The sequence below is a fragment of the Ammospiza caudacuta genome, chromosome 5 (genome assembly GCF_027887145.1).
Source record: "Ammospiza caudacuta isolate bAmmCau1 chromosome 5, bAmmCau1.pri, whole genome shotgun sequence".
Classification (NCBI taxonomy): Eukaryota; Metazoa; Chordata; class Aves; order Passeriformes; family Passerellidae; genus Ammospiza; species Ammospiza caudacuta.
The window spans coordinates 55383189-55409137 of NC_080597.1; the positions used below are offsets into that span (position 1 = coordinate 55383189).

The 25949-nt window shown below is 38.1% G+C and overlaps 1 protein-coding gene across 5 annotated transcripts in view; it reads left to right on the forward strand.

The window, feature by feature from the left end:
• CPED1 (cadherin like and PC-esterase domain containing 1) overlaps positions 1–25949 on the forward strand; it is a 158377-nt gene that overhangs the window by 63860 nt on the left and 68568 nt on the right. For all 5 annotated transcript variants that reach the window (XM_058804615.1, XM_058804614.1, XM_058804617.1 and 2 more), the window contains 9 exons: positions 6917–7059; positions 8425–8497; positions 10056–10223; positions 11182–11286; positions 12296–12465; positions 19486–19553; positions 19881–19925; positions 21765–21951; positions 22721–22889. In XM_058804615.1, the coding sequence (XP_058660598.1) occupies positions 6917–7059; positions 8425–8497; positions 10056–10223; positions 11182–11286; positions 12296–12465; positions 19486–19553; positions 19881–19925; positions 21765–21951; positions 22721–22889 (1128 nt within the window). The remainder of the gene's footprint in view (positions 1–6916; positions 7060–8424; positions 8498–10055; positions 10224–11181; positions 11287–12295; positions 12466–19485; positions 19554–19880; positions 19926–21764; positions 21952–22720; positions 22890–25949) is intronic.

Consider the following 25949-nt stretch of genomic DNA (forward strand, 5'->3'; position numbering starts at 1 on the left):
GTGGGGTTAGGAACACAAAACTGGAAGTAGAATGTATGTCTTGATGCTTAATAAGCTCCAGTGGGCTTTTATGCATGCAATTTTCTACTAGATTTTTAAATTCATGAATGCTTTTGGTCTTAGCAATGTCTTCAAGCAGTGATACTGTACAGATTATTTACGTGTCACTTGAGAAGGAGTATTTGTTTGCTTTAAAATTTAAGCAAAGTCAAATATGACTTGATTTCATATCCTTAATTATCATCTTAAAAGAAAGAATAAGAAATCCTTCCTTCTTTGTCTTCTTCATCTATGTCAACCTGTCATGCAGTGCACAAACAAAATTCTTTCTGGAGTTTTTTTCTGCTATTCTCATTCTGAACATCCCTATGTAGCTAAGTAAGAGCTTGAGACTAAATGTCCTTTACAACATGTGGATATGTCATAAGTTTTTCCACTATTATCCTGGCCCTTAGCTGTCTGGTGTTTTTCTAGTTCACATATCCTCTTGCCTTGGCTGTTCATTCCAGTCAGCTCTGTAAGCATACCCTTCTCTGGCTTCCAGCTTTCCTAGACTTGCCTCCTACTACCCTGACTCTTCTCATTCTTCCTTTTTCTGAGTTCCAGCTTCCCTTAGTCAGGATGATACACTTTTGGTCCTCACAGCAACCTGGAAACACTGTTAGTAAATCACCTTTACATTCCCACTAATAAGTCAGAGCTGAATTGGGAAACCATTCTTAGTTCAGACTCAGTCAAAAAGCCTAATTTCATGGTTGCTGAAGCTGGTGACTGGCTTTTTGCTTTTGGACTTAGTCTTAGGAGCAACGAGTTCTAGAGAAAAGGAACCTTTCTCAGATGGCCTTTTCTTCTCCACGTAATTAAGTTATGAAAGTGTTAAGGGGCAAGATGTTGGGGCTTTTTCTGAATATTTTTTTTTCTGGACAATTTAATATCATCTTTCTAAAAATCATACATAATGAAAAATATATACAGAACTGGGAAATCTACTGTAAAAAATAGTTGGACACTAATGTGATTTTCCCTTGCATCAAGTGCCCTGTTAAAGCTGCAGAGAAAGGGTACATTCTAACATAAATCAGGAGTGGAATAAACAGATCTACCTGAAGCTAATGCAATAAACTTATGATAAATTACTGAACTGTTTTCTCTGTGTTTTATTCTGGAAGCATTGGTACCTGATTCATGGGTACATTTTTCTCCCATTACATGGCCTTTGATTATTTTTATATGCTCTGGTCAGCAGAAAGGTCCACCTGTGGTAGCAGACAATATATGAAATTGCTTCATTACTAAGTATGCTTCTTCTTGGCCTTCTGTGTGGAATTAGTTTTTATTCTTGCAGACATCTCAGATATCTACATGCTTCCGTACATATAATCAAGGAGATTCTTGTTTTTGTGTAAACCAGTATTTTTATACCTATGAACAACTACATACGCCCAAAACTATTTGGACCTGGTGAAGAAATTTCACCAAAGATAGACTCAGTAAAAAGAGTGAATGTTCAAAAGTGAACTGATAGAATAGAGCCTAAGTTGAAAGTTTTAGAGATTTATTGAATTTATTCAAGCTATTTTCAAGAAGAGGCAATTACTGTAAGACATTGAGAGCCTGAAGATCCAGCTGATCAGAGGGAGTGCAACAGCTCCAGTGCACAGCAGAACAATCTGGAGAGTATGCCCTTTGCTACTTCAAAAAGAGTAAATTGGAAACCAGAAATTTCACTCCTCAGACATAAACCTTACTTTCAGCTCTTACCCTGATAACTTTGTCTGCCATATCATTTTGAAGGCTACTACTAGGAACCAGTAATCGTTTTCAAAATCGATTCACATGAATACTGTAAAGTAGGATGTTCTAAATGCTAAAATGTAAACCTCAAAATTGCATTGAATTACTCAGTAGTGGTCTCTTTTCTTCTACCTCTTTGCCTCTGAGGTAGGTTCAGAGCTCATCCATGCCCCCAAATGGGAGTTACTGTTGCAGGAAAGAATGTAGGAGTTCACATTGTCTAACCAAACCCAGAAGTTTCTAACTGATGATATACAATCAACTGGCAGCCACTAATTATAATATACCTTCTATCAGTTTCAGTAACAGAAGAGATAAATCATTATACCAGGCACTTAAAACACTTCATTGAACATTGCACATTTCTAAACATCCTTCTGTAAATGCTCTCTGATGCTCTGGTGGCATCTGCTCATTCACCCACGTTTATCCAACCTCTATCTCACAGGCAACACAGGTTAGACACAGTGCTGCTCTCCCTTCTTTCTGCACCTCTGCTTGTAGAAGTGGGGGCCCTGCTCTGTGGGTGCCCATTTCACATGTACCCATGCAGGACCTGTGCTCATCCTTACATCCCAGTATTCCCTGAAGTCTAGGCAGAAGCTGTGGTGCTAGCAGGCTGATTTGTGGCAGTGCCTGACCAGGTTTTGGCTGCTGCTTTCTCCACCACTGCTTTCTCCACTCTTCCACTTTCTGCTGCTGCAAATTTTCCTGCTCCTTTTCTGTTATTTTCCAAGCTGACTACTTTGTTCCAAAAGTCACTTTGTAATTTCCTGGTTACTTTTAACCTTGCTGATGGTCACATTCCTCTGTATTATGGTTAAATTTGGTCAAACATCATCCCAGACAGTTCTGCATACTCCAGGTACACAGGTGGTGGTGTCCATGGGAAGGCTGTGTGAGCACTCCAGTGATAGATCTTGTGTCTGTCTTCAGTGTCTCACTTAGATTCTCCAGGTGAACCAAGCAGTTTCAGATTGCAATTAATGTCACTGTTTTGAGACATCTGCTTTAGGATGCCATAAATTATGCTCTTCAAGCATCTGTGTGCTGCAGTGAGGTGTAAAGGGAACTTAGACATGTAGCTTGTACATAGACATAATCTGTGCAGTCTTGTAGTGTGGGATTTCTCTGCAATACTGGCACCTGAGAGAATTTTCTTCATGTGAGCTGTGTCTCTGAGCACCTGTCACAATCAGCAGAGAGCTAAGTAGTGCAGTCAGTAAAGGAAGGTATTCTAAGTTTGATTTTATGGCCATTCCCAATATTAGTTAAGGAAAATCTTTCTTGTTTGTTTCATCAGGAGGTAAGATTGTTTAGGATTGAGCTAGAAGGCAATCTCAGAAAGATCACTACAGTTTGGTTTTATACTCTTTCTCAAGGCAATCCTCAGATGACCATTCAGGTAACTGCCCCAGGCTGCCCCAGCAGCTCTCCTGAGAAATTAATTTGCAGAAAAATTGCCAGAGGAAAATCTTCTTGAGGGAATTACTACAGTCATCATAACTTTCATCCAGTGAGTGCCACACTCTTCCACTCTTCAGGCCCCATGGCTCTATGCATGAAGTCTGCAAATCAGAATTCCTTTGTCAATTAAATTGCCTTTTTTCAATGTGTCCGACCTTTACCTGATGATTCAGTGTATTTTTGAGGAGCCAGAGGGATCTCTGTCATTGAGATTATAAGGCTACTTTTAATGACTGCAGATTTTAAAAACTAGATGTCAAAATGGGTAAAAGAAAAAGCATCATAAAATTAATATTGAGTTGGCCTTTTTTTTTCCCCCAGTGGCTTTTCCTAAAGCAAGAATTTATTGGGCAGTGAAAGGTCAATGAGTTTAAATTAATTTGAAGATTATTTCTAATTCATTCTGCCTTTACAGAAAATGTGTACTTGATCCAGGTAACTTGACTGCATTTGCACACTTCTGTAAGGCATTACATAAATATTTGGAACATACCTCCACCTGTAGGAGTCCAGCATTTGGGTGAAGACCTTCAGCTTCTGAGAAATCTTGCAGTTCTGTATATAATGGTGTCATGGTATAAAATAAATATGCATGTCTGCATTTAGTCTTGCAGCCTACTAAAATTTAAACCCTGTTCCTCTGCTTAAAAATTGGCCAGCCAGAGGTCAGCTTTCTCCCAGAATAGGTTCCTGTAATTGCCAGCAGTATTTCCTACTCTGTCCTCTTTAAATTGTTCGAGGCTTCTGTTAATCTCACTCTGTCAATGGTGAGGGTGCATTTTGCTGGACAGGCAGTCTGTTTCCTCTGAAAGGCAGAGGATCAGCATCAGTGGTGGTCACTTGAAGAAACCTTCAGCTCTTTAGTATTTTGCAGTTGAACACAGATATTGATATACTTTTATTCACTCAGAAGAACCTGAGGTTGCTGCAGATTTTCACACATTATCAGCCTTAACCCATACACTTTAAATTTTTCCTATCTATTGCTGTAAATCATGTGGAATCTGTTGAAGTCAAATCTAATCTGAACTTCTTTAAATAGGATTTTTTAATGAATTGGAATTTAACCTGAAGTATTCATCTCATCTCTATTGGTCCTGAACCAGGCTGCCTAAATATTTATTTTCAGCCATTGGCATAGAATAAACATTGGTTTAAAACCTGATATCCTCTAATGAGAACCTGTTGAGCAATGTTTCTTTTCTAGGCTGGCTAAGGAGAGCTGCAACTATAATGCCGTTTCTTGGAGATGCCAGTTTTATTTTAATGCCTGTTTTGATGGCAACAGTTGACTAATAATAGCCATCAGCATGCTCTGAGTACCAGTAGGGCAAGCCAGCCTGTCTTCATCAATTGTTACTAGAAATGTATGCATTACATATCCTTTGTGTTTACGTACTTGGAAATTGATTGATGGTGAGAGAGCAGATGAGCTAATGGCACTCTTGCTCTTCCTTCCACTAATCCCCATCTCTCTTTATTAAACTCTTCAACTCCTTATGCTCCCTGTGCAGCACAATAGCACATCTTACTTAGTCCTTCAATACCCACTGTGAATTTAGTAAGTTAGTTACTCTGTGCAAGCCACAGTAGTGGGAACGTAAGTTGTGTGCAGAATGTGGCAGAGGTGCTGGAAATAATTACAAAATTCAGCTGAAGAGCCACCTTGATGAGATGGGCCTTCATTTTAATTTTTAAACTTTTTTAACATGAACAGTTTAATTAACTGTGTTTGTCCTGATCAAAGAACTAACCACCTTGGTGAGATGAGCCTTCATTTTTTCTTTATTCACATGAACAGTTTAATTAACTAGTTTTGTCCTGAACAAGGAACTAAAGTGGAACAATTTCCCTTGGAGATGCATCTGAATCAGAACTGATCTGAAAAATGTGGAGCTTCTTGTTCTTAATCTTTGTACCACTCTGTGGGAGAAACACAGCTTTGGTGGTCTTAGGCTTTGGGGAAAAAGGACTCCTTCTCAGCCTGTTTTGGAGATGAAATAGACTGTGATGTGAGGAGCTGTATAATCTCTAAATAATGCATCTGAGGCTCCTTTGCTCCATAGGCTCATGGAACTGCAGTAGACATGAAAAACATTCTACAGTGTAGAAATACAGTGTGATTTAATTCAAGATATCAGCATCAAGCAAATATAAAAAAAAGAGAGTTGAGGCTATGCATGCAACCTTTGCTGCACCACTTCCTGCAGTCACAAGTTTAATTTTATAACTTCAGGCATGTATGTTGTTGTCATTTTTTCCCTACTGGCATTTCAAATAGCTTTACTGAAAAGACAAAATAAAGTCACAGGCACTATATACCTTCAGCACAGATCTGTGCATGGGTCACCATTCTTTTAGTCAATAAAACTTGGCAAGGCAATCACTTGTTGAAATAAAAACAGAGGTGATAAGAACAGGAAGGCAAACAGACCAAATTCCTACTCTTCAATTATTTACCAGCACAACTGGATGGAGTTAGTGAAACCGAAGAGAGCAAAAGCAAAGGAGGATCAATGTTAGCTGCATCAATCTCCCATGGCTGGCTGTAAGCAATGTTACAGTATTTTTAAAAAGGAAATTGAAAAGTGCCTATTACATTTAACTACAATATGCTACCTGAAGAAACCAAAAGCCATTAATCTGTGCCAGTGCAGACCAGTGTGCTTGAAAGTATTTATACTCAGAAGGGAAGATTCCAAAACTTTCTAGAAAATACTGTGGACTAGGGTATAGAGAAGAATGCTCTAAGTTCTCGTGTCAGCACGTCATAGCACATCACCAGGAACTAGCGTTGTATGCAGAGATCCTTACTGGGTCTGTTCCTGTTCAGCATCTTTGTTAAATGCCTGGATGATTGGGCAGAGGCTACACTCAGCCCAATGATAACTCTAATGGAAATATGGTTCAAAGTCAGCCCCTTTCTTAGCACCAAGCACTCTGACACTACAAAACCTGCCTATGTCCCACTCTTCACTGGGTCTCTGTGCTGCTCCAGTTGTTTCCTGGAATCTCTATCTGAAGTGATGATCAGGGTGAATTTGCATGAGTGATGAAAGCACCTGAGGACAGGACTGTCCGTAAATATTACATTTACTGACAGCAGGTCAGTAAATATGCCATAGGGAGGATTCATGAGTCTGAAAACCACAGAATATGCAGAGTTTGGTCCAAATACGGGCTGCAGTGGCTGATCATTTTCCCAGCATCTTTCTTCTATACTCTGTTTAAAGCTTCTTGACTGGGGATAAGGATGTGTAGTCAAGGTCCAGTGGGACAGCCCTTGGCACAGTATGTTAGGAAAAGAGAAGGCTTTTACTTTGAGTTTGCTATTACCCACTGGTGAAGATTCAAGTGGTGTTTTGAGGTTTTTTGCCTATAACCAGTGTCAGCAAAAGGTTTTATCAAAGTAAGCATAGATTCTGAGCAATATTTTTAAAACCATTTGTACAGATTTTGTTTCTGATATACTTATTTGTAAAGAAAATGTCATTCTCTATTAGTGTGGTGTGTTGGAGCTTTTCATTCCACTTCATTGTGCAAATGAATAAGAATTGAAGATGATATTACAAGGCAATTTTTATTTCTAGCAGTCTTTTAATTTATGGTTTTAAGCACTGTAACTGCTCAAAAATATATGTATTCTCTTTCACAGCTGCAAAGGTTTTTTGAGATATTCTTCAGAAACAGTTCTCCCCAACAAGCCTTCAACAACATGAAGGAGGCTATAAACAAACTTCTACTTATAACTGAGGTCTTCAGCAAATCATCTGCCTCAGGACCAAATTCTTTCAATCAGTAAGTGAATTGCAGTAGTCATTGTAATGCTAGTGTCAAGATAGCTCCTTAGAACAGAATAAAAATTGCAGAAGATACAAATATCTTAAAATAAAAATTTCCCATCTATTTCATACTTCTTTATAAAGTAAGGACATGCTGTGTTTAAGGAGTACAACTCTTCAATATCCCCAATGTTTCTAGTTTGTGAAAAGGTTCTGATAAATACTTAGGACCAGATGCTGTCCTAATGAAGTGTTTTGGGCAGCACAAATGAACAGAAATCACTTGCAATTGGGCTAGTCCTAACATACATGAAGCTGTATTTCCTTTCAGTGAGCATTCTGTCATATGTCAAGTATTTAATGCTAGAGTAGCCCAGATTGTTCAGAGCTGGCTCTAGCAAGCAATCTTAACAAGAGACACTGTAAAACGCTTTATAAAGTGTATGCTATGAAATATAGGCACCCACAGTCACATTTCTGTGTGTAATCACTATTAGTGTTATAATTCTTACACATAAATCAACCTCAATTATGTAATATTTTTACTAAATAAAATTATTATTTGTTTTATGTACGTTATGTCCCATCTCTGACATTTTTATGATAAGTACTAAATAAGTTGCTATTTATTAAGTTTATGTGTTTAAGCCTATTTTGAGAACCAGGTGTTTTAGTAGCAGTAATGTAAAGCTCATTATTTGACTTACACAAGTTGGGAATAAAGCTTACATTGTGAGTGGAGAGGGTAGCAAAGAGGGGAGGAGTGTAATGGGGATGAAGCTATTTTGACAGTGGTCCAAAATCTCTTTTTTACCAATGAAATGGACTCTCTTGTTTATGAACACAAGACTTGCTTATAGCTCCTGGTCCATGCCTCCAAACATCCCCATAGCTGCAGCAGAGCTCTTTGCTCAACTGAGCCTGGAGTGTTTCACCATCTCTTCCCCTCCAAATATCTTCAAAGCTTTTGCAGGACCTCATTCACTCTCTTCAAAAGGCATTTTTTCCTTCAACATCATTCACCTCCCTCTATGTCAAACATTAAAACCACTTTTATACAGCACTATTTTCATCACCTCATAATCTGATTCCTTCTGTATTTAATGCTGCTGACTCTTCTTAGAAATTTATTTAGTCTGTGTCACATGTTGTTTCTTGACTTATGTGTGTATGTTTTCCTGCATGTGTTCTCTGGACCTGTGTATGTATTGAATTTTACTGTGTATAGGGACATGGTTGAATTATGGGCTTAGCAGTGCTAGGTTTGTGATTGGAAACAATGATCTTAAAGGTCTTTTCCAGCCTAAATTATTCTATGATTCTGTATTTCCCAACAGTACCTACCCTCACTGAAACAGGCTCCTTTTATGTTGTATTTCAGATGCAGCCAATGTTTTCAGATGCTTACCTTTGACATTGGATTTGGCATGTCCATACACCCAGTAGTTCTAAAGGTGAGAAAATTGCACAAATTATTGCTTCACTCAACAAAATTGCACCAAAAACACAGCAGAAAAACCTCTTTGATAGGTACCCTCAAATGTCTAAGAAATGTACCAACACTTTAATATTATTTTGGCTGATTGTGAAGAGTTTCTGTAGAAGAAACTAGTTTTTAAGAGTCAGAGTTCCTATGATTAAATTCCCCAGACCATCAAAATGTGCAAACTTCTCAGTTTACATTAAAAGATTAGCTATTACCCCAAATGAATATCAGTGAAACAAAATCCATAAGAAGCACTGCATAAGAGTGGAGTTAGGTTTTAAATGTGACAGACCAAAGATGAATAGAGGAAATTAAAAAACCACAACTGGCTTTTAATACGAATTAAAGTTCTCCATAAATTGGATTGTACTTCTTCATTTCATTATCTGCTTTGACCTCCACTGTGCTGCCTTCTTCCTGGATGATCCACAAGGCTCTTAAAACCAGGGAAATGAGACTGTGCCAGGTTTTGTACCACTCCTGCCTCAGAACAACCTGTCCTGAAGCAATTATTGTACTGATTTCCAGCTGTTCTCGTTACCTCATGTATACACATGAATATGCATGTGCCTAGGTATGTAACATTTTCTTTATATTTATGATATACAAATATTAACAAAAAATAATTAATATATCCCCACTTAAAATCTGTTCAAGTGTCTAGTAATAACAATGCAGTCAATCTCTGCATTCTTCAGGAAAAAAAAATCTTTAAACACATAGGAAAAATGCATATATGAAAGGAAGGAAGTTTGCAGAATTTAAAAAGTCAATGAAGACAACATTTTTAATTAGTCTAAGAAGACTTATTTAGTTAGTATGACAAATGTGGTATGTCATAACAACTTGATAATTGTACACCAGGCTGTAAAAATTTATCCCAGAAGAGCTTAAAAAATAAAACATAGCGTTTGCCCTCCTGCATAGAAGTTTCAACTATTATCCGTTACCCATAAGTTTATAGGAAATCAGTAGGATTTAGTGTTTTTTTCTGAAAAAACAAATGTCTCTGGAAAATAGCTGTTGATAATTAATGCAACATTGACTTTGAATATTATATCTTGTAATTTATATTATGCACACAACCTATTCATATTGGTTCTATATTTGTGTTTATTAATGTTTTAGTCATATTTCATAAAAAAATAATTTTTAGTTGTGCTTATATATTGCAAAACTTATACTTTCTTCTGTACTAACAGATGTTCTGTAGTAATCCTTAGTACATGAGTTTTTAATGAGTTATATTAGCATATAATCTGATATTTTATATTTTTAATCAAATTTCCAATCAAATAGGTAAGAAATCTGTTCACACGTGTCCGCAATACTGCACTCTGCCCACTGGAGAGCAGCAAACATTGCGGTGTGGGGTTGGGACAGACGATGTGGCACAGCACTTGTTTTATAATCCTGTCAGTTTGTGTTATTATGTCTTTTTTAAAGTTCCAGTTTAGTATTTATTGCTATGAGAAGATTGGACTTTTTATTTAAGTGGTACATTTTTATAATTTTTTTTCCAACAGGTGCATGAAAACTTTGACTTCCAAGTTGACAATGAATCGACTACTCAGGACCAAATTTCCAAAGAACTTCTTTTTGAAGATACATTTAAATTTCTCTTATCTAATGAATCCTCAACATCCAGTTTCATAGAAGCTTTGCAAAAAATATATGAATCATCTGTGAGCAAGGTAGTACATTCCAACTTTTTTGTATTATTATTTGAAAATATTTAATTTTAAATTGTGTAGTTCTAAAATTGTTGCTGCCAGCTTATAGAATGGTTTTATTTAATCAGGACCATCTTTTATTGTATGCTGTGGAGTAAAACTGTTACTATATTGAACAATTTAATTTTTTTGTAAAACTTCCTCTCTCAAATTATGTCATTTTCAAAAATACTGTGATTGAAAGATATATTTAAAGCTTTAAAAATCAATTTTCCCACTCTTTTTAAAAATGGTCTTTTTTTTTAATATAAAGATTTGTGTGTTTTCACAATTTCATCCAGAATTGGTTAACTCATGCATGGAAATCCATGAGCATCAGAATTAAATTTTTTTTCTTACAACTTTGTGTCTTACTTTCAATGCAAGATCCAGTTCCAGAATTTATTTTTTTTTTGCATTTATAGAATCTGCACAAATTTTACTTCAATAGTGAAAACCATTTCTGACAAGCAGACATCTCTTTCAACAGTATTTCTCTCAGTCTAGGAACTTTTAAGGATGCCTTTCTGAGGAGTCTGTTGCTTGAAAGACTTACAGGGACTAAATTATCCAGGCAACTTCCACCTCTTGGACAGATGTGGCTAAAACAGGGTCATGGGTTCTAAATTGATGTCAGGATAAAGTAGAAAGGTGCAGATATCCAGACATGCAGTGATATGATTACACAGCCCGTGCTCCAGAGACCAGGAGTTTCTGTGGGTTTGTTTCTAGACAATGTTTCTAGACAATGCCAGGGCACAATTTGCTTTATTCTAGACTTAATAATGGGATGAGCTATCTAGGAGCTGGCTGGCTGAGGTTAGGGCTTGTGGAGAGCTGCTGTGACTTGTTCTTATGATCAGTGAAGGGATTGGGGTCTAATGAAAGCACATTGCTTTCCATGTGATTTCACCAGAACATGCTGCCCTTTTCTTCCCAGGATGGAACAGACAGCAGAGAAGCTGAGCAATGTTTCTCTTTGGAAGAGATAAATTCAATGACTACTTTCATAAAGGAGCTGAAGAGTCTTGGACAATTTGAGCTGGTAAAATAAACAGGATTTTGTTTCATTGGATATATATTTTATGTAAATCTCTTAACATTCCTCCTTCATTACCATTCTCTGCTGTCTCTGGCATATGTAATTAGGATGGATGGGCAGGGAAGCAAGAAGATAGAGGTAACACGGATTTTACTTTGGTGGATCATTTGAATTTAATTTAAAATAAAGAAATAGAACAGAATATTTGAGCTGAGCTTCCACTGAAAAGGACAGCTAAAGCAGAAATGGAGACCAGGAAATAGAAGGAAAGGAAAAGAAGGTGAATCATGTAAATTACTAATGAGGTGGTAAGAAAATAGAATGACAGTGAAGCAAAAGCAGGAGTGAGTGGATGGACTAGAGAAAGTACAATACTGAGATCATTATCAAAGAGTAGATATAGATGAAAAAGTGGCAAAAAAAAGCAGGTGGAATATGTCCTCCTCTTCATGCTTTGAGTTCATTTATGGAGAAGAACACAGATGGAGGAAAAATAATCAGTGTCAGTGAGTAGGTACAGGTAATGAGGGAAATGTTGAGTATTCGGAAAATAAAGGATTTTCAACTGAGTCTGTTGTTCAGAAAGTGTGTATGACATCAGGATTTCTGTGAGACTTTCTGGATGAGTATTAGGGATAGAGACTGATGACACTTTCTGAAGAAGCACTTTCATAGAATGACCTGTGTTGGAAGGGGCCCAGAAGGATCACCAAGTCCAACTCTTAAGTGAATGGCCAATACAGGGATTGAACCTGTAACCCTAGCTTCATTCTCTGACCAACTGAGCTAGCCTCAGGGCCAGTTCAGAGGCAGAGGAGATCAGCTTCCATGTCAATACTGCTAATCCTGATTTGCAAGGCTGGGCATGACAGTCCTTTTCCAAGTATGTGGGAAAGAGCATTAATATATAACCAGCTGTAAGCTGTATATACTGTCTTCTGATCATTTTTCATATCTTTGCATTCTACAAAAATCATACTGTGTTGTCTCAAATCAGTGTCTCTCTTCTCAGCTTTTCCCTTCTTCTGCACCCAAGATCCAAATGCTGCTGCGCGACCTCTATCGAATGCTAGACCCAATGAGGCGGCTTAGTTCAGTCCTGACTGTCCACTGGTTGCTGTCCAGTGTCCTTCAACAGTTCCAGTTCATGAATAAAGAGGCACAAACAAATCTTTCAGAGTGGTAAGTTAACTATTATAATGTTGAAGGTATTTTCTTAAGTTATATAATTGGAATATCTCCAGTGAGCATCATAAAGCTTAATCCTTCAGTAGCTGTAAGTGCACTTGCAACCCTTGAGATGAAGTTTGATCATCCCACTTAGAGCCCTGACAGCCATTCTGCTGTCAGATCTGTAGCTAGGTTCCTAAGTGGAACAAGTTTTGCTTCTCTATCTAATATGAAGGACTCTGGATTGAAAATTAATTAAAACTATAGTAAATTTTAAAAAGAAAGATTAATTAGGTACATTTTCTTTTCCTAAACAACTGTAAACTCTAAATCAGGAGCATTTCCCAGGGTTAAGACTGTCTTAATTTATGCACCAATTAGCAGCAAAACTGTACAGAAAATATAAAATTTCAGGTGAATATTTTTCCAAAATAATTAATAATTTTGATTGGCTCCAACTTTTCTGTCCAACAGAAAGGTCAGAAAGCATAATACTCCGAGAACATGATTTTAACTCCTTGTGAAAAGATAGAAAAATGCTGTAATGAGAAGGTTAGATCCACTTAACTTTTGCAAAGAAATTTTAACTTTCCTCAGGAGGGAAAGAGGAAATGAAAGACAGAACAAGGAAAGAAGAGAGGGAGGGAGGGAGGGAGGGAGGGGGAGGGAAGTGGCGGAAGTGGCGGAAGGAAGGAAGGAAGGAAGTGGCGGAAGGAAGGAAGTGGCGGAAGGAAGTGGCGGAAGGAAGTGGCGGAAGGAAGTGGCGGAAGGAAGTGGCGGAAGGAAGTGGCGGAAGGAAGGAAGGAAGGAAGGAAGGAAGGAAGGAAGGAAGGAAGGAAGGAAGGAAGGAAGGAAGGAAGGAAGGAAGGAAGGAAGGAAGGAAGGAAGGAAGTGGCGGAAGGAAGTGGCGGAAGGAAGTGGCGGAAGGAAGTGGCGGAAGGAAGTGGCGGAAGGAAGTGGCGGAAGGAAGTGGCGGAAGGAAGGAAGTGGCGGAAGGAAGGAAGGAAGGAAGGAAGGAAGGAAGGAAGGAAGGAAGGAAGGAAGGAAGGAAGGAAGGAAGGAAGGAAGGAAGGAAGGAAGGAAGGAAGGAAGGAAGTGGCGGAAGGAAGGAAGGAAGGAAGGAAGGAAGTGGCGGAAGGAAGGAAGTGGCGGAAGGAAGGAAGTGGCGGAAGGAAGGAAGGAAGTGGCGGAAGGAAGGAAGGAAGGAAGTGGCGGAAGGAAGGAAGTGGCGGAAGGAAGGAAGTGGCGGAAGGAAGGAAGTGGCGGAAGGAAGGAAGTGGCGGAAGGAAGGAAGGAAGGAAGGAAGGAAGGAAGGAAGGAAGGAAGGAAGGAAGGAAGGAAGGAAGGAAGGAAGTGGCGGAAGGAAGGAAGTGGCGGAAGGAAGTGGCGGAAGGAAGTGGCGGAAGGAAGGAAGTGGCGGAAGGAAGTGGCGGAAGGAAGGAAGGAAGTGGCGGAAGGAAGGAAGGAAGTGGCGGAAGGAAGGAAGTGGCGGAAGGAAGTGGCGGAAGGAAGTGGCGGAAGGAAGTGGCGGAAGGAAGTGGCGGAAGGAAGGAAGGAAGTGGCGGAAGGAAGGAAGGAAGGAAGGAAGTGGCGGAAGGAAGGAAGGAAGGAAGTGGCGGAAGGAAGGAAGGAAGTGGCGGAAGGAAGTGGCGGAAGGAAGTGGCGGAAGGAAGTGGCGGAAGGAAGTGGCGGAAGGAAGGAAGGAAGGAAGGAAGGAAGGAAGGAAGGAAGGAAGGAAGGAAGTGGCGGAAGGAAGGAAGTGGCGGAAGGAAGGAAGTGGCGGAAGGAAGGAAGTGGCGGAAGGAAGGAAGTGGCGGAAGGAAGTGGCGGAAGGAAGTGGCGGAAGGAAGTGGCGGAAGGAAGGAAGGAAGTGGCGGAAGGAAGGAAGTGGCGGAAGGAAGGAAGTGGCGGAAGGAAGGAAGGAAGTGGCGGAAGGAAGGAAGGAAGGAAGGAAGGAAGGAAGGAAGGAAGGAAGGAAGGAAGGAAGGAAGGAAGGAAGGAAGGAAGGAAGGAGTAAGCATAGTATACTGTATGTTTAGTATAAAATTTTTCAAAATGTGCTTTCTGTTTTCATTATCTCTTAACTAATGGTGTTTCATATACATATATGCCATACTGACTACTGACATTTATGACATACAAACAAGGGCTTGGCAACAGAGGCACATTAGACAATGTGTGTGTTCCATTCCACTGAGTCTCAAGATGAATGTGTGAATGATACTAGTACATGCATTTTGCTGGGAGAATGCTGTAGTGAGTATATAAGGCATCTGTAAGATTTAAGTTTTAATTTTGTTCCTCACTGAATTGGGCAAATTTCAGCAAATCAATAATTATCTGTATGTTTGCTTGCTTTACTGTAAAGGGGAGCTTATACTTTATCACTGTACTAGGTATCTGTTTATTAGAGTTTTAAATATACACAGTTCCATGTAAGTGCTAAATTATTGTTATTACTGCCAACCACTCTGATCTCTCCCCGTGAGAAGTAACTCAAAGATGCAGCTGCTTGCATTCATATATAAGCCTTTGCCCTTTTGCAGAAATATTTAGGTTTGCATATCAAAGCATACCAGCCTTTAGCAGCTTTCTGTTCTAATCTAAGCTGTGCCACTCACTCACTTTGAGCAAGCCCCTTGGCCTCTTTTTTCTCCTTCAAGCTCAACATTATTGTATGTGTATAAATATGTAGAAGTACCATGACCTTTCTCTAGGGCATAGGCCAATCTGCTTCTTTGCTCTTTATTTTTCTTCAGTGGCTAAGCTAATAACACCTTTCTCTTTATTCACTGTATAAAAAAACATGTCCTTTGACATTGCTAAATCAGAATCTTCCACTCCCTTAGCTACATGCATATGAGGGTGATGCATGTGTCAGATATACATGTGATTATACTTAATTGCAAGGAAGAAAGAGCTTAGTTGTACTTACTCCCCAAATAACTCAGGTATTCATTCTCTTTGACCCTTGATTAAACTTTTTTCCCCCAGCTTTGATGAGTTTGTATATCAGAACACTTTCCCTAAATTTCTTCAGTTAAGGCCAGGCTGTTCGGTCAATTTATTTAACAGTTCTTATTTCTCTGACTGTGGAAAACTGGTATTTCTGTATATCAAATCTAGTGATTGCATAACTGACTGTCCAGACAAGAAATATATGGGAAAAGTAGTGACTTCTGACTGAGGTCTTGTAAAATTACTTCATTCACTGATCATGACTCTATAGAATGAAGGCAGGATATAAAGATGTTTCCTAGTCCACATACTTTAATTCATTTCATCTATATGACTAGTGTTGAAACCTTATATGGTATTAGTGAACCCTCTGAATTCCTTCCACAGGAGAAGTAAGAACAACTCTAGAAACTTATCTCAATAATGAAATAATTACAGTCTGGCTGAAAATGACCACCTCAGATGTATTAGTAAAAGATATTACATCTAACCATGTACTCTGAAAAAAACTTTTGCATTTTTGTATTGACTTTTTTCAACTCTTTGCAGTTTATACTTCTGATATGACTAGGACATACATAACTGCTGCCTTTTGGAATAGGGGCAATGAGGTGTCATGGAAAGTATATTTGGCTATGTCAGATAGCATGGAAGAATCAGATTAGTGAGTAAAGCTAACCCTTCTGTATCTGAAACAGACAAAAGACTAAGCAGGTCAAAAAGCTGCAAATGGTTTTTTGAAATCAGCTGATGTATTTGGAGAAGTAGTTCTAGCTTCTCATATGCAAGCCCTTTTTTAGTTCAAACTGGAAGCATCAGGCCTCAGACTGAATTTGGGCTGAAAATACTTTTTTGGAATTTAACTGGGTCATGTCAATTACCTGGGAAGTCTGAGAAATTAACATGTTTTGTACTATGGGACAAAAAAGGCAATGACAAAGGAAGGCAAGTCTAAGATCACTGACCTAGAATGGGAGGAGTGCGAGGCAGAAGGAAGGAGGAATCGAGAGAGACAGTTGGATTAAGTGCCAGAAAATTAATCCCACTCTTGCATCTGAATTTTTTTATTTCACTTCTGAAGATCAGCACAAGGAATTTCATTTAAGGACCCAAGTGTCCTCATGGAAACTGTGACTGAAGCCAAACAAACACTCTACAATATAGAGAACTTATTTTGAAGAGAGAACTACATAACATCATCTAAAGAAAGAAAATTCATAACTCTACAGAATATTGAAATATGGTCACAATCTTGAGTTTATGACCCGTTAAAAGTCGCACCATTCACAAGTAACATATCCATCAGAGACACCTAAAGTGACTAGTTTTTCTTTTTTTATATTTAAATTTTGTGAAATATTCTTTTTATACATGTCCTTCATTGCTTATGTCTGATTGCATAGACAATCAGAGCTATATTACTCTTGCTACTGTCAATCCTTTGCCTTTCTTGTTTGCTGAATCAGAGAGATTCCTAAAGAGCAGGCTCACAGTAAATAGTTTGGGATGTACACACTGGGAATCTTCTGCAAGGTACATTTGACAAGCATGCACTCACCAAGGGTACTGACATACAGACATTAGTTTCATTGGAGCTAACTGCAAAGTGTGTAGGCAAAGAAAGAGCACCTCTGTACTTGACACCTCCAAGATACCTAAGTGGGTAAATATGGGGCCTCTCAAACAGATCAAGGTCCTTTCTTGACTAACAGCATGTGAAGGAAAGGAGTCTGCAAAGCCCTCTGTGTTAGGAGGAGCTTCATAACTGCATCATATCTCATTCTGCTGATTGCAAGGAGCTTGGACAAAGGACAGCTTCATGGTGCTAATGATTAAAAAGCTCAGGCTGCAGCAGAGGCAAATCATTGAACCACAGAGTCATTAATATTGGAAAGGTTCCTCTCATCCTACCACTTATGACGTGAGAGAATGACTCCACCTGGTACAGCCTTGTTTCAGGGAGTTGTAGAGAGCGATAAGGTCTCCCCTGAGCCTCTTGTTGTCCTGACTGAGCACCCTCACCTCACCGAGCTGCTCCTCATAAGGCTTGTGCTGCAGCCCCTTCCCCAGCTTCATTACCCTTATCTGGACCTGCTCCAGCATTTCAATGTCTTTCATGTAGTGAGAAGCCAAAACTGAACGTAAGATTCAAGGTGTGACCTCACCAGTGCTGAGTGCAGGGGGACAATCACTGCCCCAGACCTGCTGGCCATGTTGCAATCTGAGTATCTTTCTCTAATATGATTTCCAAATATTACATTTTGCTACCCTGCTGTAATCAGATATAGTTATTATATGTCTCTTAATGCTGTCTGAAGTTAATTGCAGTCTCTACAGATTTGAGATTCATACGGGTCATGCTGTTCCTTTGTGAGCAGGGGCCGTGCAGTTGTGATGGCTCTCCTGCTTCACTCCCGAGGTGTTCTCTGACTAAATCAAAGTCTGTCATTTTATAGAGTTAAGACATGTTGCTTTCATTGTAAAACAGACTTTGGGACCAGACAAGCAAAAAAAGAACAGCAGAGAGAAAAAATTTATTTTGTTCAGGTGCCAGATGTACAAAGCAAAGCAACGCAGAGTCCCCAGGCAGGTGCAAAGGAGTGCTGGTTTATTGCAAAAGCCAGGCTTTTTTAAGCAGCCAGGCCTTTATCAGTTACATAGTTTTAAATCATAACAAACATAATCCAACCAACCACCAAACACTAAGATGTAAACATGCAATGGTTATATAACTTGTTTTTCTACTTCTAATTTCGCTGAGTCACTTTGGGACAGTCCTCTTCTACTTAGCTGAAGTAGCAGGCCTGAGCCATGAATTTACAAAGGTAACAAGGTCCTTATTTTATAAGGCTTTACCTATATGTAACAGTATTTGACAGATGTTAGCTTTTACTTCCTTGACAAGCAGAAAAAGGGGTGCAAAATTACTTACTACTTGGAAAGCAAGCCCTCCAAGAGTTTAGGTGTCTCGTTTGCAGTAGGTAATGAGTTTGCATGGATTTAGGGTGGTTGTCCAGACACTGCAAGCTCAGATCTACATTTTCCTGCACACACAGATCTGCCAGCTGCTTCTTTCCTTATCTCCTTGAGTTAATGCAGAAATCTGTTTTATCACTGGGCATTTTTTTTATCACTGGACAGTTTACCTTTCCATGATGGACCTCAATACTGCTTTCAGAAGCTCCTGTTGAAACATCAGTGATGGATGATTGCACAGAACAGTATTGTGACCTCCCTTCCTTGGCACAGACAGTGGCTTTGTGTCCTCCAAAATCTGAGCTGCAGTATCCAGGAACAAGCTGCATTGTGAGAACTTCTAAAGGAAACACTCAGAGGAAAACCAGTGGAAGCTTCAAGAAATGCTAATGGACCTCCAAAAAGATCTTATCAGCTAGAGGGTTGAAGAGAAGACTACTCCCTTTTTTTCTGCCATGCTACCAAAAATCTACTTGAAAGAAAAAATCTCCAGAGTTCACAGTATGGGCACCACTGACATGTTGATTATTTGTTGCAAATTACTCTGCCTTTTTTTCCCAGAGATTTTACACACACACACACACACACATACACACACACACACACACACACAGGATTTGTTTTGAATTTCCAAACAAAGCAAAACACATAGAGGTTTCATTTTAGGGATTCATCCTAATGTCAGCACAGATAATTGCCTGGAGACATGCCTTCATTTTTATTTAATCCTTTTTGAAGAAAGTCTAAATTTAATCTCAAGTATATGCAAAAAACCTCTATTACAGAAGCAGTTAAGAGATATGGTTTATTTTCTCCTTGGCTACATCCACTGTTCCTTTTCCCAGCAATGCATCTATATTTCTTTTTTTTTCTATTGATGTGATGTGCTGCCATGCATTATGAAATGTGTGTTTTCTGTTACGTTCACTCAGGTAGTATCTCTAATGCTGAGAATATGAATCCAGAATGTTCATATTTCTCTGGAGAATAATAAAATACTGTGTGCCCTGGGATACCATAACTACGTTTTTTGCAAAATATTTCATTGTTTCTGTTCCTTCCATTAATGTAGAAATATGTCTGCTATTGAATTGACAGGCAACTTTCTCAAGAAAATATGAGTCCTAAGCAGAATGTTCCTTCTGACTTCAAGAAGAATCATGAAGGTAAGGGTTCAGAGTGAGATCATTTATATAGTATGTTTTTCCTATCTATATTATTTCCTATTATCTAAATGTGGATTTAGATCACATTGCCTTGCATTCCAGCTGGAAAGTCTTTGCTTACTACATATAAAAGACCAATTTCTTCCTTATCTTATGTAAGTTTCTAAGTGGGGCCCATGAGCAGCATTTGCAAGCTTAAAGTGAAGATCTCACACTGTAAAGAATCAAAATACATATCTCTTAAAAGTAAAAGATGGTTACTTCTCCAATAGGACTGTAATCTGAGTAAGAACCGAAAATTATTAGCTGTTTCTATTTATCTTTCAGCATTGCATTATTCCAGTAAGACTGGAGAAAGACAATGCAGTTATGGTAAGTAAATGTCTTTCTAGAGCACAGAGGGGAAAAAATTCTTGAAAAATTTTCTTGGGTTTCTCTACATTATCTCTAAGTGAATAGAGTATTTGTAGGCTTTTACTGAGAATAAAAGGATTTTTAAGTACCAAGAATGTTTATACAAACTCAATAAATGGGCTGTTATTTTAAATAAGCCTCAAAACTAAAAGTAAACTTTGCTGTATGTGCATATTAATGTGAGTATTCCAGAACTCATTGATCACTTGTGACACTTCAATAGACTTTTGCCCCCCCTCTTTCCAATAAACTCATCATACATTTGTTCATGTGGGAAAACCTTTAAACTTTTCTGGAGTTTAATCAGCTTTGTTTAAAGCTTTGTCTTCAGCTCAATAATGGAGTATTAAGGAGCTGCTTAAGAGATGAGGAGTTTTTATAAAATATCTGCTTGTCAGAATATTTAAAGTATTTTTAAAGATCTGTAAAGATGTAATTTATTTCTTTTTTGGTGGTAGCAATGCTTTCTGCTGCCTTCCTCATTCTCAAATTATCTGAGGGGCGCATTTGTAAATGGTGGAAAGGTTTTGCTACCCATTGAGCCTCGTCCCCTCAGTTGCTGATCTCATGCTGCCTCCAGGAACCATTGTTGTGCCAGATAGAGTCCAGAAGTGCTCCTGGGCTGGCTGAGTGGCATCACCATTCTAACTGCATGAACCTTTTATTTTAAAAATACCTCAATTAATTTTACTTTGAAATTCCTCTTCATTTTTAAGCTAGCAGTGAGACAACATTATTAAGTAAGGCATACACTGAATATAGAGAAATGTTTTTTTCTCATTTGTAGGGGGGGTTTTTAAATACCTTTTCTGTGTCAATGTGTAAGTCTCTATTCCCCTACAAAGCTAGCCCAAATTCTGTTCTTTCATTGGAATATCTTCCCTTAAATTTTAATCCACGAAAGAGAGTTCTCAAATTGCCCTGTTTTGTTTCTTGGGGCAGATATTTCAAAGTAGAAATAAAAATATTTGCATCATTTTTTAGTCTTTTAAGCCACAAGATTTTTCAGCTATTATAGTAAAGGAGATTCCTATCTGTAATATTTTCTGAAGTACCCAGTTTAAAATATGTACTAATGAATATATGTGTAAAGCAGTTTTGAATGTGTTATACTGTAAATCTGAATCCAATAGGCTGGATTAAAATATTTGTCATAAGTAGCTTGCCAGCAAATATTCTCATGAGTAATTTGGCAAACACTATGAAATAAAAGACACATTCGAGCAAATAGGATTTGATTGTGGAGATTTCATACACAGGAAAGGAGCTGGAATTTGTAGATATAGGAATTTTCATAAAACATTCTTCCAGCTGTACTGCAAATGACCCCATGGGTCTTGATATCTCCATGTGACTTGTTCTTATGAGCAGTAAGAGTATGTCTAATTTATTTTGATTTTTGAAAATTACACTTGTACATAAAGCCTGTACACAGCCTGGTACCAAAGCAGGTTCTGAATTTTGGCCTACCTCTTCTTTAAGTTTCAGTTAACTAACTAGAGACAGATCTCCCAGACTTAATCCTTCCATTTTCAAAGGATTACCCAGGCTTTGAATTTTGTGACTAGGACTTTTGTGATTGAACACTGAATGTTTAAAATCCTTCCAAGACCTACAGATTTCTCTCAAGTGCCATTACAAACTCCATCAAAACTTTTCAGGAGGATTATGAGTCTCAAATCATTAGGCATTAAATATCTTGCCACTGTACATGGTATCAGTCTGCCAGAAGTTGCATGTTGTTCCAAAATGTTCATACAGTTCACTTTTTTCTTCTTTGATATCTTCTTCGAACAGATAAAGATACCCTATCTCATATCAGACAGATCTTCACCAGTCCACAGCTGGACCTGAATCCTCAGTTTAACCCAAAGATCAGAGAATACTATGCAGAAGTGCCATTTGACATGGTGACAGTGAAGATAGGAGCAGAACCCTCTAACTGTCAATGCCATGTACACCTCGACAACAAGAAGGGGCCAAGGTATGAGCAACAAAATATGAGTGCAAAAACTTAATTTTGGAAATACGTTATAATGTTCCAAAATTTTTTTTCTAAGGCAGAGAAATTAAATAATTTAAATCAAATCATGAAATTATTTAAATGTCATTAAATTCTTCCTCCCAATATTTTCCTGTTTTGATGTTAACTGAAGTTAACATGAAGTCAACATGAATGTATGTGAAAAGCTCAAAGATTTCTTCCTTGTAGAATGAATAAGAATAGCAAGATGTTCTTTACACTGAAAAGTAAAAGCCCTGCATGTGCACTTCTGTGCCTTTCAGCATTTATTTCCCTGTTAAAGGAAGAAGAGCACAGCTCAGCTTTGCTCTGGTCTGTCTCTCTGAGCAGCTTGTCTGGGAGTCCATCATGTTTGGCTAGTGGAAAATTTCAGCAGCTAGCTACACTTCTGATTGCATTTGTCTCCCTGCTGATGTCATCACAAATTTGGGCCTGCCAGGAATTATTGTCCCTAATGATTTCATTCACAGATTTCATGTCAGAATATTTACCACTGCCACCGTTTTCACTAAATTTCACTCTCAATATTTTTTCTTCTTGAAAGATCTTCAGAGAGTTACAAATCCTATTTTGCACTGTTTTTATTTAAGCTCATGTATTTTGTAAGAAAAAGAAAATGTTAGAAGTAGCAGACTCTAGAAGCAAGAAAAGTTTAGCAGCCATAGATAAAAGAGTGTAAGTCTTTGTTTCTTTAGTGTTTATTGCTCTTCTTTCCTGTTTTGTCATACAGCATTGCTAACTACCCCCTTGGCCTTGGCTTGAACAAAGTCATCATTCTCTTAACGGATGATTCGCAGCCCAGCCCTGAGATTGTGAGCAGCTACAGAATCACAATTTATCGCGAGGACCGCCCCAGCCTCCCTTTGTTTGATGACTACATGATGTGTGGCTTTGTGCAGGTATTGTCTCTGCATTCTTTTGCTATACACATTAATGGGAATAGCTGGTTTCTGTTCATCCCATGGTATAAATTAGGTTTTGTTGAATTGTCTGAAATTCAGCATTTATGCAACATTTTGGATGTAAAAGGTAAACTCAGTGTAAGTACCTGTTACCATGTATTTGAGAACTCCAGGTTAAGTAATCCTTACCTTGGTCAGCCAAAACTTTCTTATAACTTATCATAACTGTCTTTCTCTGACATTGGAGCCATGGAAATCCTTTTACTAGGAAAGATATTTATGACAGTGTATTTATCAGTGTTCAAGATAAATGCTGCTGCATAATTTATGAATTAACACTGTTTATTCTAGATCAAAAAACACAATAAAAAAAGCCTCACTCATAATTCCAAAGGAAGGGATGACTGTTGCTTACATCACATTTATCCAAATAAAAATTTGGGAATGCACATAATTTACTGCCAATAAATAGCAGTCCTTAGGAAGGAGTGGGTCTGTTGAATGAAAAAAGGAGCAGACTATCCAATATGGCTTAATAAAGGCTGGGAAAGGAGAGTTCAAGCTAAATTAGACTCCAAAATGGAAGAAAGCTAGTGAAAGTAACAGTGAAGATATCAGTTGATGAAACTATAGTGATAAAAATATTATGGATGAGAGAGAAAACCTGGAACACATGCTGGATCAGAGCTGTTTGTATTCCAGAGTTTGAGGACTAAATGTTGGCTGCTAATTGATATGATGGGCAAAGATAAACCAGGCAGTTGAAAGCAGGAAGTGGCATTATAAATGATAATCACTGGAAGTGTATTTTTCTTTGGAGTTTTAGGCAGATTAAAAGGATTGATGGGTTTGTTCCAGATCATCCAGGAGTAAAATGTTTTGTCACAATTAATTCTGCAACCAGGAAGCAGAATTTTCAAAGCTATTGTGTTGAAACTATCATGCTTGTTCATGTCCTATCTTTATTTATTTTCTCTATGAAGATCTTAGTATATTCTTTAGCAAAACTTGTTTCCCTTCCCTGGTTTCCTTCCATTTACTGCAGAAGAAGGTGGGAGACCAGGGTGGTAGAAGGCAGAGCATTTATATGGTGGGGATGTTGTTTTTCTTGTGGAGAAATAAGCTCAAGGGCTTAAAACAGGAGTCAAAGAGATTATAAATGTTGATAGCAAATTCTATGTTGACAATAATTATCTCAATCTGCAAATCAGGACTGCCAGAGAAAATGTAGGTAGTAGTCATAGTGTACTGAGTGGTGACCTGAATACCTGATTATGATGTTGTCTGGCCCTCCACCTATTCTTTGTCTCTTCTGTCAGACTTCTCTTAGAAGCTCAAAAGGTCAAGGACCATCTTCTTATATTTGCACTGACTGAACACTACATCTAGTAGTTGCTACAGTAAAATAAGAATGAACACATATAATAGCTGAGATTTCAGTTCAGTTGTACAGAAACCTGCTTGACATCTTAAGTGTGACAATATGAAATGGAAAACAGCAGTAAGCTGAACTATAGTTATATTACTAGGAGAACACACTGTCTGGAAAGATGTGAAGAAAGCTCTTTTTGTGTCTTTATTTGGGACAAGTATCTGAGTGTAGGAACAGGAATTCAACCTCAAAAATATCTCCCGACACCAGAGTTTACATGCTGTTAATGTTTTATGATACCATTTATGAGGCTGAGTGTGAATCTTTGAAGCACTGTGAAGGCAAAGAGATCTAGACTGATAAAAATGAAAAATGTTTTAGAAATTTCTTTTGATTGAGGTTGGTTTTCTGCTCCTCTGTGAATAACTACTCTCTAACTAATACAGTTGTTCAGAGCTAGGGATGACTTCAGGAGTTTAGAGTAAAAATGAGATGAAAAGCATTCTTGTGGTATCTAATAAGCACTGTGAAGATACAGTATGAGATTCTAAAACAACTTTCAGATATGTTAGAGGCAAACTTATCAGAGAGTGCCTTTAAAAAACAAACAAAGGCTGGAGCTGGAGATAGAAATGGCATTCTAAAACATTTAAAAGGCTTTTTTTCCTATTTGCTAGAACAGAATGTATTGTCAATTGCTTAGAATGATTTTTTTTAATCAACACAAAACTCAGGTCTTAAACAGCATCATTACATTTTGCTCTTCATACCAGAGAAAATTATGCAGCCTTGCAGAGCCAGTTGATACACCCCCATCAGTGTAATGAGTACTTGTTCTCTTAGTAATGAAACCCTGTTTTAGGAGAAAAAAGATAAATACAACATGAGCTGATGGAGTCTTTGGACACTTGGACACTTGACTAGGCACAAGTGGGATCACACATGAGGAGGGAAAGGCTACTGATAGTGGTGTGGTCTTTCTCATAGAAGGCTTCAGTTAAAATTCTAATCCATCAGCTTTTTTTCCTCGCGTTCTTTTATGTTTAATCTCTTTAGGATATTCAGGTTTCATTGCAAGATGATACTATAAAGAAGCATACAATAAAAAGACAGAGTGTGGGATGTGGTTTCCAACAGTCTAGAAATTCTCATGCAGTTGAATAATCCTGGATTAATTTCAAGGTATCGAGTTGAGAAGTGTGTGGTTCCAAGCCTTGCAACCCCTAAAAAGGGAAAAAAACCATTGTCTCCTGTACTTCTTGATAGCAGCTGTAATATCCCCATTAAAACCAAATTAGTGGAGGATGAACTGTCATCTCACAGTAGCACCTTCAGCAGATTTGGTTGCCTTCCATTCTGTGTTCTGCATTTTCACAATATTATTTTGACTGTAAATTGAGAGGTTATTGATTTTTTCTTGAACTTAGTTTTTTGCATTTGTTGACAATATTCAAATTAAATCTCCTTGAAAGAAGTGGTGCCATTTCATTATCACCTCTGAAACTGTGATATGGAAGATAGTCAAAATCCAGGGCAGTCAGCAGAAAAAACAGTGAGCTCTTAAAACAGAGTTATCAGCATCACTCTCAAGTGAAAGATCCCAGACTATGTACATACTGTCATAAAGGACAAAATATTTTATTCATTCTTGCACTGCCCATTATCTTTAAAATGCAAACAGATCT